The following is an 18750-nucleotide window of genomic DNA, read 5'->3' as shown; positions in this document are numbered from 1 at the left end:
TCAATAAAATGGACCTGAAGCGCTCTGAGTTGGTGTCGGTGTGTGTTGTCTTACAGAGTGAAAGAGGCTAATGTCCTCTCACTTAAATCCAGAAGGTTACAGGACTAGTTGTCTTCCCCTCCACTCTCTGGTATCTCAGCCTCCCTGGTTTGTGCTCCTCTCCGGGGAGCTGTGGTTTCTGAAAGGTTTCTCGATGTCCTTAATCCCTCCATCTCTTTGTGTCCAGGCAAAAAATATATCCGCATGAAACTCAAGAGGCTGACAGGGTCCAAGTTGTGTGAGAGAAAAAAAAAAGAGAGAGAGAGTTAGTGCTTTCCAGAGTTTTAGGAGAATAGAAAAAACACGAGAGCTGCTTTTAGAAAAAGGAGATAAAAGCTAATTTGGTTTCTTTTGAAAGCACAGCACAAAGTTTTAAATTATAGGTTCTAAAATTAGAGTCCTACAGGTTCAAAGAGAAATGGTTTGATTTCACTTAGCCGTTTTAAAAACTAGGAATTATCCCTCTAAAGAGAATGGACGACAATTTTAATCATAGGTTTCATTTACAGATGTGTAATCACAGAGCACATACCTCATGGGTAGTTTGTTAGCACGACTGGGAAATAGTTACAGTAATCTCAAGGAGAAATGTAATTAATATAAACATGTTGAATTCGTTTAGCAGTTTTGTCGGGATCATGTGTAAATGAGGCCCAAACAATCCAGAGAAAGGTTCAAATTAACTGGTGTAACGAATGCTCATCTTCAATATATTTACGATAACCACGAAAGTTATTACATTGATAAAAAGGAAAATATCTTAATTAGCTAAGATAATTGTTATAATCAGCTAAATACTGTAGCTAAAAGATAGCTAAGGTAAATATGTTGTGCCTAAATGTTGTTGATCTAGTTAAGTAAAGGATGAACACTTTAAATACACTAAATATTGGTTAAACTGCTAATAGAAGGAGGATGATTGAAATAAATGAACAAAGCAAAATACACTGTAATACGGACAGTTGTCTTTGGACGTGTAATAACAGTAAAACAGATGTATAAAAGTAAAAAATAAATGGTTATAAGTCGAGCTCCTGTCACTCTAATCCCACAAACAGCACTAATAGGCTACTAACAGCAACTTGACCAAACTGATCTACCACTGACTTTTCAACCTTCAACCACAATTTTTATCCAGTTCAACGTCTCTTCAAAATAACACTGAAAACAAGAAGAGTACTGTTGGTCAGAGAGTACTTGAGCTCATCATGAATGTTCAACACCGTTAAACCACCGGTGTTCACATCCAAACCTCAGGTTTGAGCAGGCGTTGGACAAAAGCAGCATACAAATGAAGGAAAAACACAGTTGCTCCACACAAACTTCCAAAATATTCATGATGCAGCAGTTTGACCTTCAAGAAACGTTGCATCATAGAATTACAGGTTGTGTAACATTAATATTTGAGATGACTCCTTAATGCACAAAGAAGGTTTTTCCATTTTCTCAACTGAACAGATAAAAATAAAGTGAACCAGGATGAGACCATGTGTGCTGGTAGAAACAGAAGAACTCACTTCACTTGTTTTGTACATCATGTCTTTATTAATGTGTAAACAAACTCTGAAAAGAGCATCAGCCAGATCATTGATTATTGGCATTAACATGATTGATTTGTTTTGAAGTCATGGATAAAACATGATCACCAGACTGAAAAAAGGCCCTTTTTAAACAAGTCGTTTTCATCTTGAATGCCCTATAATCTCGTTTTGTTTTTTTATTTTCTGTTGGTTTGTTTTTTGCTCATTTCAAGCATTCTTCAAAATCGACTGCCTGTTTTCAATGAACTGTTTTAATAGGTTGTAACAGGCTTTTCAAGAATGGAAAAAAGAAATTCCTTTGCACCAGTATTCAAGAAAGAATCTCCCTTTTTAACAGACCTTTAGCACAATAAACAAGATTTTAGGACGTTATAAACGACTTGTTTGTTAAAGTGGGTCTTTTTTGCAGCACATACAGTTTAATAAATTACATGGTACGTCCACATGAACTGTGTGCAACCTCAGTTCAGTCTAGCAGGGTAACATCATCTCATTCTCGCTCTGTATATGCAGTGTTTTTCACTACTGTATAAGGTGCTGGGTGTGTGTTCTGAGATAAAAATGTCATTGCTTGGGAATGTGATTCAGTCGTGTTGCTTGGTGTGACTACGTTGACGTGTTCAAGAGTTGGACACGGCTTGGCGTCCAGAGGCGTTTTGGGTTAGTAGTTCATCAAATCATTAAATATGTAACAGGTGAAGAGATGCAAAAATAACCTTCTTAAAAACAACAAATAAAACGTTCTCAGCGATCACAGCAGTAGTGTTAAGCTCAGAGTGCAACGTAATTCGTCACTTCCATTGTACATAAACAACAAATATATTTACAATCAAAAACACATAATTCATAACAAAAGAAAAAATTACAACGTTCAGAACCATCAACAGATGAGTCATTATGGGAGTTACACAGAGTGAGAATGTAATGTGTAGTGTGCCTTTGTTTACTTAGCTATGCTGACTGATATCAGGCTTTGTGGAGCAGGTAGACCTGTCCTCTTTTCCTCTTTATTTAACTGGCCCTAAGGTAAAAGCTCTACCTCAAACCAACCAGTAAAAACAGCTCATAACCAGCCTCCGTCTCCAATGACAAAAACTAGACAGATTTTCACCATAACTGGCTCCAAATGCAACACCGTCAGCGTTTAGCAACATGGTGCTTTCATGACAACTGCAGTATCTTATTTGTCATCCAATACATTTAAATGGGTGAAGCTACCAGGAACTCTATTCCCAAAGACAAATGTAGTTCAGTCAGTGTGGATAAAAACGAACAACAGAAAGCAAATCAAAAGCAGTCATACTCACAGGGCATACGAGAAGGCATATATTGATGTCTAAATGCTTATTTCACGCAATGCTCGGTTTCGCTTATGCTGCTGTCTATACGTTGATGGCTATGAAAAGAATTTAAAAATTACATTTGGAACAGCCTTTTAAGACCGGAACAAAATATCCAACTTTCAAAGAGATATGCACGTCGTTTTTTTCCTGGAGAAAATCTGTTTGCTGGTCTGTCTTTGAAGAAAGAGGCCGGGATGCCTTTGACAAACTTGTTTCTGAGCTGTTGCAACTCTAAGGAGTATCCTCCTTTTGTTATGTGCTGGTATGCATTCATGTGGCTGTGTATGTATGTATGTGCTCGTGTAAATGTGTGTGTGTGTGTGTGTGTGTGTGTGTATCCTTCTATCGCACCTCCTTTTAAGGCTTCCAAGCTGCTTTGGATCAAAGTCAGTCCCAGGGGATAATTCAGTATAAACACTGAGTTCAGACACATCATGGCCAAACTTCACATACTGCGGAATTCAATTTTTCAGACACATGTCAACACCTACTTGATCTTTTGATTCACAAATGAAAGCTGATATCCCTCCAGCCGCTCATCCTCTACTGGCATCAATTTGTTAGCATCGTCTGACTTCATCGCCACTTTCGCAAATAATTAGTTTCTCCATTTAGAAAAAGTTAAATGCTGAAATAAGAAGCCCAATGTCAAATTAGGACTGGAAAGGGAGAATCCTCCCTAAAAAAAACATCTAAGACTTAACTATAAGCCCTCATCTTAGAAGTTGTGTGCACAACAAATGTGCCAGGTTCAAGCCAAAATGTATAAACGGTGCATGGGTAAAGAGAAGAAGAAAAACAAGTGTTAAAATGTTAAAATGAACCCCACACTGGCCACGAGATTAGAATAGTTAAACAGTACATTTGGCTATACGCATCATCATAATTACCGATAGATATGTAGCAGTCGCAGCCACCACCATCCAATTTTAGAAACACATCTGACTAAAAGGGAGGGAGAGAATCAGGAGGAGGAGGAGAATGTTTTCTTTCTCGATTTAAATAAATATTCTGTTTTTTGTGTGTTTTGTGTTTTTTTTAAGCCATCTTTCCTCCTGCCTGGCAGATTGGGAAGAGGGTGCAGCAGAGTTTAATGGGGCTCTACGTGAAATTCTGGAGCGGCTGGCTGACCCTCATGCAGGCCCAGTAGAAGGCTCGAGCCAGGGTGACGAGAACCAGGAGCAGCAGCACGGCCCACGAGGCGTAGATCCCCGGGTAGGTTTGAGCCTTCACCCACGTTCCAGCCTGGAGACAATGAAGTTTTAGAAATTAAGAAGTTGCTAATAAAGCCTTGAAACAGAATTACATAAGCACAAGTCAGTGTTATAACTATGTTTAATCTAACTAGGGCTGTAACCAACGATTACTTTAAAAAGTAAATATGAATAAAGTAACTTTATACATATCCCAGTTTTACATGCACAATTTTTCACGGATCGCTCATATTCAATACTTAACAGTGACTGAGGGGTAAGAGAGAAAATAGCTTTCCCATCAAGTATTAAGTGTGCAGCTGCTCAGAAGAAAATTATTTAATGAAGATGGCAAAAGTGACTTTGAGAGAACCCGCAGGGACTTTCTGAGAATATGGGAGTGTGAATTCCTGTTTCAAAGTCACAACATGGGAGGAAACCTAATATGGATGGAGAGTTGACAACATTATTCGCATTTGATTTAAGAAGAATTTGTTCCAACTGTTCTCTGCAGTGCCATGAATTCTGGTAATAAGTAATATAAATATATAAACCCCTGATGAGTCACATGATTAATACTAATTAGGAAGCACTAAATTTAAGTGCAGGACTACACCTCCAGATAAGGTTTTATGTATGTTACAAATAGCATGATGTCATCACAACTGTTCAAGCAGACCAAAAAACATCAAATATTCTTTAAAAAAAAAGGTGTACACCTTGCATGATTTCTTCTCTTTCCTCCTGTAAACGATCTGTAAAGTTTTAATGATGCAGATGCTCTCAGACAGCTGTCACCTCTCAGCTCATGTTGCCGAGTTGGGGACCGAGTTGCAGAAAGTTACACCTGTAATTGTGATGATTTTTTCCCCAGCTACCGCGATTTTTTAACTACTCCACTTAAAAGCACTGCTGTCTCGTTTCTAATGATGCTCTGTGTGGAAACTGACGTTTGATGTGTCAACTTGTCATTTAAGTTTACTGATGCATTACACACCTCCAACAATTAATCTGTCAAAACACCTGCTTGTGGACAATTCTTATTATTACAAAAACACCTTTTTATTAACCCAACAAACTATTTCCATGTTGTGACATTTACGCCATTACACTAACATTATGTAATAGAGCATATTTCAGAAATGAACTTTGCTTAGTGTTCACTGTGTCTATCTTGGAGCTCCCCCTGCTGTTTAAAAACAAACTATTCAGTGAGACCATATCAGTTCGAGTTGCTCGGATTTATTTTTAGATTTTTTTTGCAAACTTCATTTATCACTAAATGTCCTTACAAATATAATCTGCATAACATTCTTATAAAGTTCTACTCTGGCTTGATGTTGGAGGCACATCAGACTGGGACACAAAGTCAAAACTGAGCACAAATATTCTGTTCTCCTAAGAAGTGGGTGTTGAAGCCTGCATTGCATCCTCAACACTGCTTACAGGTTGTGTTTGTGCTAAATCTCACTGACAAATAGAGGCCTGTCACAGAGTGTCTGCAGAGCTACTGCGGGGTGCACACCCTCCATGTTAAACAAGTGACAACAAAAGCAGAGATTGTAATCGTAATGCTCCCCCCTACTACCTTTATTTTTCCTGCAGTTGTAAGGTTTCCGCGTTATAAAAGAGAAAGGGGGGGGGGGCAGCTTTAAAAAAAAGATAACAATGCCAAAAGAACAGTGTTTTCTGTCATTTCAGTTATGTCAGCTATTAATGGTTTCTTTTTAATACTGATAACAGTCAGTATGATGTGGTCGGGTCTACTCACCATCAGCCCAGCGGTGGAAATGCTGAATAGCAAGCAGAGTAGAAAACACCACAAGCTTCGCCTCCGGGGATACCTCTGACCAATGGAGGAGCTTGATGTCCAACAGAGGAGAAGAATGCAAACATTAACATTATTGGGAAATGATAAGTACTAACTAGCTAATAGCAAACTTAATATATATAACTTGATTGTAATATATTAATAATGGATCTGTTCTATTCAAGTGGCCCAGTAAGAAAACTAAATAAAACTCTTCATTAACTTTCTGATTCGCACCTGTTATTTACTGATGTGACATGAGAATGTATGAATTTATGTCCTATGAAATAGTAAACATAAAGTTCTACATCTTATGAAAGCACAAAAAGTCACTCCAGCATCAATCATTTTAGTTCCTATTTTTAGAAATGTTTATTGTCAAAGAAGATGAACTCGAGCTTCAAGTGCATTGTTCAACATGAAATAGAGTCACATGAACATGAAGATGATACACCTGCAGAAATCCAACATTAAGCAGCACCTGTCCAGGTTCAGGAGCTATTTTGGATTTGACAAACTGAAGTTTCGTGACTAAAGCTGTTCATTAAAACTGCCCAGGCACACCTGTGTAATGCAGGGAGATAACCAACAAACTGGCACATCTCCTTTCAGCACCTTGTGAAACAAAATGCTGAGAAAGAAGAAACGAGGCAACCTGCTGCTTTGCAGACCTGATAGACTGGGGAAAATGCCAGTAAGATGTGTTCTATTTAGTCCGAAATATCAGATGAAAGCTCCTAAAGCTCTTTTTAAAGTTTTTATGCACTGCTCTGCACATGTTCCTACCTGTAAAATACCCAAAATATCAAATAATATAAATTTGCTATACTTGCAATAATTGCAATCCCAAGACCATGTCTGTTTATGTATATTATTTCTCATCTGTGCTGTGAACTTTGTTCACGTTCGTTAAGACGCTTAAGTATTTAGTGATACAGGAATGCTGTTTGTGCAAACTCAAGGGAAATCCTCAGGTACAGAACACATACTGTAAATACATGAAGTAAAACCCAACAGATGAGAATAAGAGATAAAATAAGAGAAAAGATGAAAGTATGAGAAATGTTACAGTGTTAAAAAATAAAAACACTACAGCAGTTGAGAATAGATGTAAAATCACATACACACGACGTAGACGGTTGTTTGATTCACAGTGTGTACCCTGTCCTTGAGAAAGACCCTGAAGCCACTACCTGCTCGCTGTCTTTGTGGGGTTGTTCTGAATAAAAGCTTCAGTTAAATGCCTAGAGGTATAAATATAAAATGTGAAAGTACAGTGACAATGAGGCGGAGTAATGGATGAATTGCTTATAGCTACTTACACTTTCCTGCAGTGTGGGCATCTGGCCAGCGTCCGGTCTGTGAACTCTGTCCACTGCAATGGCAAAGAGAAGGAAGTGAGTTTATAAGCCAAAAAACAAAAAGACACATCTGTCATCTATCATCTATCATCAGTTATGGTGACGACAGCACTTCAAGCAGCAGTATTAGACTCACTGTAATTCTAATTGAAGTCTTAAAAGGTAATGGGAGTTCATCACTCACAATGAATACACACAAACTTATAAACTTAAACTCTAGTTACTTTAATTACTTACTTTTACTTTAATAAAAACTAATAACTATAACTGATAATACGATAACTATGGCTGTACAGGAAATAGAAAAGTGGAAAATATGTGCAGCAAGTATTTTGCTGTGGTAATTAATTTTTCAATGCATCTGACCTCACCAAACGTTTTTTTATATTCATGCCCTGATCACAGGAGTTGGACTGAGCGGCTGAGCAATTGTGAAGGGTCATACATGAAAAGGGTCAACTGCCTTTTAACTGACTAGATCAAACTGCAGTAAAACAACATAATGTGCATTTATAAGCTTGAGTCAAAAAATGCATCACACTTTTCCTTGGTGATGCCTTTTTTTTTTAAGTTTTTTTTATAACAATTCAATTTAATTTGCAATTGCATAAATGATTTTTTGACTTTATGATTAACTTGAATGACCATTCTCGTGAAAATTGTTCTTACATTTTCTAAACATTCGGTAAAATTATAATTCAACTCCATATTATATGAAGTGCAGTGCAAATCTGCACTGATGAGGGTTGTACTCTGACTGCAGGTGTGTGTCATATGCAGGTAAAATACAGCTAGTTCAAATATTCATGGTGCAAAATGGATTGATGATATATTTTAAGAATAGTAACACAACTGCAGTTGCCAACAGGTGCAGCATGATACACAAAAACTGAAAAAGAAAAATAGTCTTCTCTCAGGGTGTAGACGTTTATTTCCCCTATTCCAACATGTGATACATTTGTAAACCCTGCAGAGCAGAATATATTGTGCATGCTGCACATTTGTCTTGTTCTCATAAAAACACTCAGCATGAGAAGCACAGAGAACATTATCACCAGCTCTGCCACAAAGGGATCACTGCAATGCCATCCAGGGCACAGATTTGTATTTTCATTCAGCCACCCTGTCTTTAAACAGGTTAGAAAGTCCAACTGAATGCTAAACACCCTGTATCATCCATCTCACCTCCTTAAACAGCTCTATTCTTCTCTTTCTGGCTGCTCCTTCCTTTCACAACATATCCAAACCTTCATTACCTGTCCTACACTTTTTTATAAAGCAGTACGTTAAAATCTTACTTCCCCTTTAGGACAAATTGCCAGAATATATCAAGCAGAGAGCTGGTGGGGTTATTGATCTATACCCATAACTCAACAATTATTTGGCCGGGTGCTGAAATGTTTTGGCTTTTCACTAATTCACTTTTCTGGCTGCATTAAGAGCACATTTCACAGCCACTGTCCTGTGAAAATGTTAAAGGGTACTTCGGTAGTAGTATATTTATTATTCTGGTAGTTTGCAGAGTAAAAGATCACCTCTCAAAGATACTGGTATTGGATCTTGGCTCTCTACTGTATAATGAATGTGATTTTACCTTTTCAGGTATATGTCATACAAGGGACAGGTGGGGGCCTGTACCAGAGACCTAATAAACAGAGGCTGTATTTATGCTACAACTCCTTGTCAGGATGATTTGGATGAGGGTAGTCCATACATGTGTCTTCTCAAATAAACCAAACTGACTGTCAAAGTATTTTAACAGGTGGATATTACAGGCCGTTATTGACTATAGTTATTATATAGTCTGATGCTAAGCTTTACAGGTGTTGACAGGCAGACTTGACTAACTCTGAACTCTTCTTCTGGAAGATCTTCTTGCTGTAGTTTACCATTTGATGGACAGATGTGAGTGTGGAGCTGTTTCTCTTCCAAATCTTAACAAGTACATAAGCACATTCCCCAAAATCTTACTGTACCAGGAAAGTGTTGCTGCAGTGTCCACAGGAGACTCGGGCTCCAGCTGGCTGGGGGTCTGGACTGGCCGGACCAGGATGAACTGGACCCAGATTAATTATCCTCTTACTGTGTAGAGAGAGAGACAGACATAGACTGAGCATTCACACAACAAATGACTCGAGATATTATTCAGTGTTGGTGAAACTACGACTCACTGCCTGATGAGAAGTCATCACATTCTGCTGCTGTGGAAAGGCTGATGATAGTTTCACTTTTTGAAATCATCAGCGGCCAATCTTCTCATTACCACTAACACTGCTTTTCTACAGCCAATCTCCTCAGACAAGCACAGTGGCTCAGAATATCTCATCAGACAGAGGCACAGAAATGTGTCTGGTTTAGTCAGCACGTCTCGTTTAAATGCAAAACAGTGAGACTGGAAGTAAACTCTCCAGAGCAATTTAATACAAGGGAAATGGTGATGGAGAATGTCTGTGTGTTCGTAGCATCACTTTAACTAAACAGTTACCCTTTGGTCAACTGTAATAAAACCAAGAGTAGGAACAGTGACATTCCACTAGTCGAGTAAATGCATTGGGAACCTCTTCCACCTATAAACAAATGACAGAAGTGTAGGAATGTGACACCAATTAATTCTGAGAAGTTTTTTTTTTTTTTTTTATTGTGCACAAAATGTGAAAAGCACATGACTAAAAGACAAATCATGTCATATTTTATTAAAGACATCAGGACATTTCACACATGATTTTTAGCCTCCAATCAAAGACATGCAACTTTAGTTAGACTTGAGCCTTTTTATGTTTATGATCTGCACTAAAATTGACAGGTCCACTATGATTTTCAGATCCGTATTAAATTATTTATTTAATTGGTTTTTCTGCTGTACAGTTTAAAATTGTGCATATTTACATAGCAGCAGAAAATTAACAAAAAACAAAACAAAACAAAAGGAATAGGATAGCTAAAAATGTTGCTCCAGCACATTTTATGCCTTAGGCATAAACAAGAAATCTTATCTTTCTAAGCAATTACACTAGGCTGCAGCAGCTTTCTGCATGATGTTGAGCTGCCAAAATCGTAATTTCTTACTAACTGACATCAGCCGTGTGTTTATTTTGTTTTGTTTTTTTATTGAGTTCACAACATATTGGCATCTTTATTTGGATATTTGTTAAGACTTAGTGGTAGAAAGGAGCAGAGACTTTTCTTTTCCAAACTGTATTTGAAATTTCAGAATTTATTTATTATCCCATATAAGCCAGCTAGGTTTCTGTGCTGATTATCCTCCCTTATATTAGATATTACATGATATGGAAGTGTGCATTTGGTTGGTAGATACTGAATCAATTTTGTGGTTTCTTTTTTTAGCAGCTGGGTACAGGCAATGGTAAAAATTAAATGGAAACACTCATAATCCCCATGCCTGAATAAAATATGGACGAAAAATAACATACAATACATACAGTATATTGATGTGGATGCACCTCTCATACTACTTATGCAGAAGTGAAAGCCATGATGTGGCTGTTCTAATGAGGCTGTTATTTCCTCATCCGGCTCGCTGAGCACTGCATGTAAACTGTGCTAGGAGCACAGCTTTAATTGAGGGACTGCTGCTCCCACTGCACCTTGTTTCCTCTGCTTCACTTCTCTTTCACACAGACACAGTGTTCCTGTAGTCTCAAAGTTGTGTGGACAGACACATATGCACGCACACACATGGACGGGAAGAATTTCTCACCAATATGGCCGGGGACAGGCGATCCTCTGGGAAGTGACTTTGCAGATGAGCAGACAGTTGCAGGGGCAGCGAACGTACTTCTTCCCTGCTGGGGCATTCTTAATAGGCTGCAGAGGGACACAGAGACACACAGGAGGAAGAGATAAGGAGACAGTCGAACAACTATTAGAACAGGAGTAGATAACAAGCCAATTATTCTTGATGGATGAGAATTAACCAGTACTATGTGAGGGACTGAGGTTTTCTGAGAGGTACTGGAAGGGGCTGTACTGTACTTACAAGCAAGGATGCTGTTGGTGCTAGGTGAGTTAAGATTGGAAGTGATACAGGAAACATAAAGTGCACTCTGTGCAATCAAAAATGCATCTACTGATAATGGAAATGACAGTAAGGTCTTATACACCTGTTCTCACATTTACATTCATACAGAAGAAAATACAAAGACAAACTTTGGAAAAGGGTCAGCACAGACTAAGAAGCTGCCCCACAGAATTCCCTACATGCTTTACAGAAGTGCATTCAATATTCATACGTTACATAATAACTGAAAACAACCTAGCTCCCTTTATGTCAAATGATCCCATTATAATATTATAAAGAAAGAGTATATGCATTTAACAATTGTTGGAGCAGCTTACTTTGTATAATCTCACTAGGTCACATAATACTACAGGCCAAAATCTGATGTTGAGGCCCTTGATAAGCTTGCTGTGAGAATAAAAACTTTAATCTGTGTCTCACCACTGTATGAATCACACTGTTCCTCTGGGCTTAAGATAACATCCTGCTGTCAGACTGCTGTCTGTCCTGCTGAAGGGTCTCTTCAATGCATCATTAAACTCTGACTAACCAGATCAAATTCAGTCCTGTGTGTTTCCTGCTCCATTATCAGTTTCACTTACTGCTGTGGGAGCAAAGCTTATATCAGCACTGTAGGGAGGGAAGAAATAATATTCTTCTACTTTCCATTTACAGTCATTTGGACTGCATGGTCTTAACATTTACATTACTTTTATCTTGGCCAATTTTTTTACAAGCACAACTGTATCTAATCAATTGTGTAATCCTATAGCAAAATATTTTGAATTGGAAATGCATTTATTTGACAAAGTTTGAAACAATTAAAAAGGAAACAGATACAGTGTCAAAATGAAGTATTAGACCTTTTCGAATTTCGTGGTTTTCTGCATTAATTTGTCATAAAACATGATCTAATCTTCATCTGAGTTAGAAGTAGTAACAAATATGATGTGCCTAAAATAATAACACAAAGAATTCATATCTTTCATGTCTTTTTTGAGAACAACCAAATAACTGGTTGACGACCACTCCTTGACTTAGATGGAGATCAGATCACTTTTTTATGACAAATTAATTCAGAAAAACACAAAATTCACATACTTTTTCTTTCTACTGTATCTGTCAACAGAAATATACTATATTTTTTTGCTTCCACAATTTTGGCCTGTCCTGTTTTGCTGCTACTGAGTGAGTGCCTAAAAAAAATATATACCCCACCTCTTTGTAATCACCTACAGTGATAAAGTAAATTTTTGCAACACAAATACACTGTATGTGGCAATGACTAAATAATGTTTACTTCCCTAATGCCCGTAATAATTATAATCTTAACCTTATTGGCAAATTTGTTATGCCACAATATGTCTAATTTATCCACCTAATAAACAAAAGGGGGATCAATATGAAGAGGAAAGCCCCATTAAAACCAATAAAAACCATGTAGAAATAACAATCGTTTTCTTACAGATATTGTCTCCCTCCACATTCCTGCAATGCATTCTTTGGATTCGAGCCATACTTGTGTTTTAACACCCTCTCTATGACACATGTCCACGACTAATCACGACTGATTTCAGGGCCTCATCTACATGTTTATGTAAGGTTGTGGCCAACAATCTATACATGCACACCCGAGACATACTTCTGTACATGTACATATGTTGCATCCATCTGTAATTTCCTCGTATTGCCTATTTGTACATCTGGACACATTTGATATCTCTTCTTCCATCTGCACACGATACGCATAGCTAGTGATGCACACTTCAACCCTCTCAACCTGTGAATCTGGCAGTGATGGCTGTTGAAATTACATGCTGTGTTATCATCAGTAAATGTGTCACATTGTCCCAATTATCACAAGCTTTTCTGTGGTCAGAGAGATGATTAAAGCTTGGTAATTAAATTTACGCCGTCATGTGTTCAACTTTTCATAAATAAAGCGAGAAAAATCGCATCTGTACATCTGTTTGTTTGTTGTCTTACAACATCACAGTACAGTTAGAAATAGTAAAAGAAGTAGGACAACTTCACTGTTACTTGTGATATCTGTGTAATTACAACAAACTTCTATTCTATCAACCCCACTCAGAGTTACACAGGAAACAGTTCTCTTATAACAAATGCATGGGTTTCGACTTGTCATACTAAAGCATTATTAAAGTTTATGCCGATTATTGACCTGACCAAACCTATGAGATTAAATAAGATAACAAGGTTTTTTGTTGTTTTCACATATGATTTACGGACAATGCCAGGACATTATGCTGAGTTGTATTTTTATATATGAAGTGTACAGTGGAACACTGTTCAAGTCAGACCCATTCTCACATGTGGAGAAAAAGTGGAGATCACACTCTGACATTACCTGGATTTTGTACTCACAGGATAATGTCAGGTTAGGGCCATTTGACTCAGACATTCATGTTTTCACATGCAGCTCACTCAGGTAATGTCTAGATATGTGCCAGTATGTGTCTGAAACAGCTTAGTTGTTAATAAAACCAAATACCAAATAAACCAAATTACAATCATTAGGAGGAAAAGTAACCAAAGAGCTTTATGTTTGTGATGCAAGTTCAAATTCAACTTATTGGGCAATATTCAAACTAACATAACTTATAACTAATAGATGTTTTCATTATATAAAAATGTGATACCCAGTGGCTTTAATGGGATGGCCCACCCTAAGCTACAAAAATACTCTTTTACTGGAAGTGCTTTCTACCAAAGAACATTTTCATGGGAATTATAGGGACTATTAGTGATCTCTCTGTGGGTTTAGGATTATGCAGAGTGATGAGAGGATAGTGATGATAATGACTGTGGAATGAGATGCTGATTTTATTTAATAATTTATTTTATTCCTTTGACCACAAAAAGTAAGATTCCCTTCACCCTCTATTTTATTGGAGTGGAGACAGAAATTCATAAGACACATATCTTAAACCCACTCTAGCTTAAATAAAAGCAAAACTCCATGTCCTAACACAGATAGAGATTTGTGAGTTTGTGAAACAGCGCTTTAACAGAAAATACTATTTCGATATTTATGTCTGTGTGTTGTGTACAGATTCCTCTGGAAACCCACCGTAGCTTCATTGCAGACCCCACACTTCACCACATGTTGGTGGATCTTGCCCTCCACAGAGATGAGGCTCTGACACACCCTGCAGGTGATAACGGGGGCACTGCCGCTCTCGGGGGAAGTGAGAGGAGAGTAGGGCGGAGGGTCCTCCCCTAAAAGCACCGAGGGTTGAGTTGGGCTGGGGAATGGAGGGAAGTCTGAACAGGGAGAGAGACAAAGAAAGGAATAAAAAAGGATAAATACTAAGAGTAGTAGGATTGTTAAGGGAACTTAATCACAAGAGTTGCACAATATACTGAAAGAGGCCTCAATTCCCAGGACAAGTAACCCCTTACATTGTAATTAACAAGATAATAAGATTGGGTCTCGAGTTCAGCTGAAAGGAGCTTTAGAAGAAAAACACTCGTGGAATGCTGAATAGGGTCAGTTGCAACAAATAAGGGCCTAAGTGTTTGCAAAAGAAAAGCACAGGTCTGACTTGTTGAAATGGGACAGACTTCTATCTGACGCAACACAGCAGCGTTACTACACCCTCTGGAAACAAGGATCGCAGAAAAACCACAATATTTGCAGATGTTGTAGCAGCAAAACACAAACAAGAGCCACATTAAGGTGTTCAGACAGTCCCTCCCTGAGTGAGCTACCATTGGTCGCAGCTTTCTCTTGCAGCATCTCTGAGCTCCCTCCGCAATGGCTTCCTTATGTGCCAATCAAATCAGGTGTTCTCTCGGATGGTAGTTAGCCAAGCAATACATTTAACGTTATTTAGCTAGCGAGTACGAAAGGAACCACTCGACTGTCGAAACATATGCTGTGCATTGCGTTAAAAATGGGAATAAAATGTAGGTTAGTGAGAATATTACTGAGCTGCAAACCCGAAGGTTTCTGGATGGTTTGCCGGTGCTAACTAGAGCTAGCTGTCAACGGTTGCTAGGTTAGCTAGCTAGTTAGCACTACGCTCACTGTCTTCAACCTCCTCTGCTTCACGTTTATGTGGTAAAAACATTATATCCCCTGGAAATGTCAATAATAAAATACTTTGGGAACTAACATGACAGCCTGCTCAAGCACATGCACAACAAGCCGATTCTTTATCACTGTCACAGTTGAGCTATCAGGCTAACCCATAATTCCCAGTCAGTGGAGGCTATTGTAAGCTAAGCTAATCCGAGCTGGAGTCGGGTGGAGGAGAGAGCACCATGGATACTCACTGTGTGGTTTGTTGGGCACACCGTAGGGTGCTGCACCCGGAGACAACCCGCCGTTACCGCTGCCAAGGGCACCATCTCCCAGGTCTGACAATAAAGGGGACCTCTCACCGTCCGCCATACCGAGAGCAAGGCGTGGGGGGAGAGTGGGAGCGTAAATGCAGACCGATACCGTTGTATTGTTGTGTCGGAAATGCAGGCGTCATGTGATCACACCACCGCTGCTGCGGTAACGGTCCTGGGGGGTGTGGCACTGCACACCCAGGGATGCTCCGGAGATGGCCTGGTAAGGGTGCTGATGCAAAGTGCGTGGAAATTATGTTATATGTTGGAGTATTTGCCAACAACGAGCCTTTAGTAAAGTAAGTACTCACAAATGTTTTAGCTGCACTTTCTAATAATCAGTTACACTGATCAACTTGCATTAGCAAACACAAAGTAGTTGCTTATAACAGTGTTGATGAGTAGTGAACTACTTCGACGCTAATTGAACTAGTAGTTTAACTACATGTTGCAGGAGCTCGCTAATAATTAAATTATTATTATTATTATTTCTTCTTCCAGTGTGAAGTAATTAGTAGATTGCTGATAATGTGTACATTTAATCAAAAATCAGCAAGTTCCAGCTACAGTATTCTACAATATCTAAATTATATTTCTGTTCAATTTGAATCTTCAAACTTCAACCATTTGAATGGTACGGTACATTTCAGGGGAATTTTTATGGAGAAATGCAAACCACTTGAAATACATGATAAAACCATCACTCATCAGAATACAAAAATTACCCTTGAAAAAATGAGTAATATGGAAATCACAAACAAAACATATTTATTAGAAAACCATATCTTATTGCTTTGTTTGGTGTTTATTGTTGGCAGTGTTGTGTTTTCCGAACACTTATTGCATGTTGATAAAATCCAGGGGGCGTTTCAGTAATAGAGTCACTTCCAGTTCCCCTCTCTCGCTGAAGAACTGAGCCCTGCCCTCCTGGCTGTGGATGGGATGTGGGAGATGGAGACCCAGTTTACTGAAGGGGAGGAGAAAAGACAAGTTCAACAGACGGAGGGTGCACAAGGGAGAGAGTCTGTGTGTAGTAATCTCTGTGAGAGAAGAAGATGTTAACAGCCGTGTGAAAGAGCAATCAAAGCTCAGATCATGACGTGAACCTCTGATTTAAAGGAAATGCCTGGAAATTGGAGCTTTTGGTCTGAACTGCTGCTGCTCCGTCATCTTAAGGGGATTAAAAATGAAAGAGAATATTTTCAAAGAATCTCTTACTATTTTGGCGTGCGCAGATCAAGGAACTTTTCTCTTACATCCAGGGCCACATCCGTTGCTTTAGTGTCTGGTAGTTTGATTTTCACCTGAGAGTAGGAAAATGTCAGCATTTTTAATATTTTACAGGGTGTACATTTTCTTCATGGATAGATATATAGATATGATTCTTATGTTTATAATGTTGCTTAGAGGAAACATTACCAGCATGGCTTCGCAGCACATAGACGACGGGTCCTTTCCACTCAATCCCAAGAACAGATCTTCTGTCCCCACACTCTGTTTCAGGATTATTTCATACCTGCACACAGAAGTTATACAAAAAAAAATCTGCAGGCATGTGCAAAAACACACAGTGTAGTATTCAACAAATTAATTGATACAAACACGTATTAGAAAACTGAAGGTTTAACCCTCGCCTATAGTGACATTTTCTTTTTAAATCTCAACCATAGAAGTTGCAATCTCAGTTAGAGAATGATAGAAACCCGAGATGAAATATGCAATTCTTTGTATCTGACCCCCCTATACGTCAGTGAAGCATTTATTGTCTGTGACTTTCTGGTCTGTATTTACTCAGGCTGTGGCCGTGGGTCCGTGAGATCGTCATACTGGGAGCCCTCAGCCACCTCTTCCTCTCTCCAGATATCTTTGCTCTTTGTCTTCACGTTCGCAGTTGACACTAAATAAAACATAACACACCGCATGTTCAGTTTGTAGCTTGTTACTGTAATTGCACTGTAGTTTTTGTTTGTTTTTTGACAGGTTATGTTGGAGAAAGCATTACCTTTTCTATCTTTTTTGGGTGGGGGTCCAATGTGTCCAGGACCCAGCTGTGCACAAGGTGACACATTCTGTTGGGATTTGATGATGACATTTTTAACCAATAGGGTGTTATGGCCTTTTTCCAGTCAAGTAGATACTAATGGATTTCAATCATTGTGACATAATATATATATATATATATATAATTATTAACTAACTTCATAGATTTTCTTTCGATACAGATGTTTTCTATTTTGGATATGTCTGCATAATAAACATTAACATATCCAGTGGTGAAATATAACTAAGTACATTTCCTCCAATTTTTCCTCATTACTGAAGTACAGTTTAAAGATACTTGAATATTTGATATAATCTTACTTTTTACTTTATTCTTATATTTCAGAGACACACTGTGACACACCTATATTAATTAGATAAAGGATTACCAATGCATACAGTATGTCCAGCTTATAAAAACCTTAAAATGAGCTCAAATGAGTTACTTTTGATACTAGTACTTTTACGTTTAGTGTGTATTTGCATTTAGCCATTTGGTAGATACTTTTATCCAAAGCGACTTACAAGTGAGATACATCGCAAAATACAGTATCTATGCCAAAGAGAATAACCTTTTAAGAAATACTGTGTTAACTTCACTAAATTACTTAAATGAGCAAACAACATCTTACTTTGCTGAATTCATCTTCTTCATCATCATCCTGCTGAGTTGATAATAAGGCAGAGAGAGCCTGTAGATTCTGAACGGATGAAACCCCAAGACAGTCCATTCAGAAAAAGCTCAATAACGCACTTTTATTCAATAACAAAATACTCTGGAAATAAATAAAACTGAAGAACTAGCCAAAACAAACTAGCGTTATCCAGCACATGTATGCTAACTGTAGCTTTAGCTAGCTGTAGCTTTGGACTCTCCTGTTGACGCTTTTCGTTTCCCTGGAGACGAGCAGACTGTCCGGCTACCATGGGAACCAATGACGTCACACAAGCCGGCAAAAATAAATATTCAAATAACGTATTATATTTATTTATTTGTCTTAGGACAATGCTTTTATAAACACAAAAGCTGTTAATGATCCAGAGAT

General features: G+C 38.2%; 2 protein-coding genes across 2 annotated transcripts; both read right to left on the bottom strand.

Moving 5' to 3' along the window:
- Window positions 1-1578: 1578 nt before the first annotated feature.
- On the bottom strand, window positions 1579-15796 carry pip4p1a (phosphatidylinositol-4,5-bisphosphate 4-phosphatase 1a). Its single transcript, XM_026375396.1, has 7 exons — window positions 15605-15796; window positions 14397-14590; window positions 11006-11112; window positions 9264-9369; window positions 7249-7301; window positions 5888-5978; window positions 1579-4168 (listed from the first exon to the last, which is right to left on the bottom strand). Exons 1-7 carry the CDS (start codon window positions 15720-15722, stop codon window positions 4025-4027), a joined length of 813 nt encoding a protein of 270 aa, XP_026231181.1. The 5' UTR covers window positions 15723-15796; the 3' UTR covers window positions 1579-4024.
- A 661-nt stretch (window positions 15797-16457) lies between these two features.
- Window positions 16458-18597, bottom strand: dnaaf6 (dynein axonemal assembly factor 6). Its single transcript, XM_026374989.1, has 6 exons — window positions 18337-18597; window positions 17667-17733; window positions 17456-17561; window positions 17084-17180; window positions 16883-16968; window positions 16458-16631 (listed from the first exon to the last, which is right to left on the bottom strand). The coding sequence occupies exons 1-6, from the start codon at window positions 18433-18435 to the stop codon at window positions 16502-16504; spliced, it is 585 nt and encodes a 194-aa protein (XP_026230774.1). The 5' UTR covers window positions 18436-18597; the 3' UTR covers window positions 16458-16501.
- Between the last annotated feature and the right edge of the window lie 153 nt (window positions 18598-18750).

Source organism: Anabas testudineus, chromosome 17, assembly GCF_900324465.2.
Source record: "Anabas testudineus chromosome 17, fAnaTes1.2, whole genome shotgun sequence".
In the NCBI taxonomy this organism is placed as follows: domain Eukaryota; kingdom Metazoa; phylum Chordata; class Actinopteri; order Anabantiformes; family Anabantidae; genus Anabas; species Anabas testudineus.
This window is presented reverse-complemented; position numbering and strand designations above follow the sequence as displayed.

Coding starts and splice junctions, on each gene's coding strand:
- pip4p1a (XM_026375396.1), bottom strand. CDS start 15,722: ATGGCGGACGGTGAGAGGTCCCCTTTATTGTCAGACCTGGGAGATGGT. Junction 14,591..15,604: donor TGTGCCCAACAAACCACACA/GTGAGTATCCAT, acceptor CTCCCTGTTCAG/ACTTCCCTCCATTCCCCAGC. Junction 5,979..7,248: donor TGCCCACACTGCAGGAAAGT/GTAAGTAGCTAT, acceptor TTGGACATCAAG/CTCCTCCATTGGTCAGAGGT.
- dnaaf6 (XM_026374989.1), bottom strand. CDS start 18,435: ATGGACTGTCTTGGGGTTTCATCCGTTCAGAATCTACAGGCTCTCTCT. Junction 17,734..18,336: donor AAGAAGATGAATTCAGCAAA/GTAAGATGTTGT, acceptor AAATCCCAACAG/AATGTGTCACCTTGTGCACA. Junction 17,562..17,666: donor ACCCAAAAAAGATAGAAAAG/GTAATGCTTTCT, acceptor TGTTTTATTTAG/TGTCAACTGCGAACGTGAAG.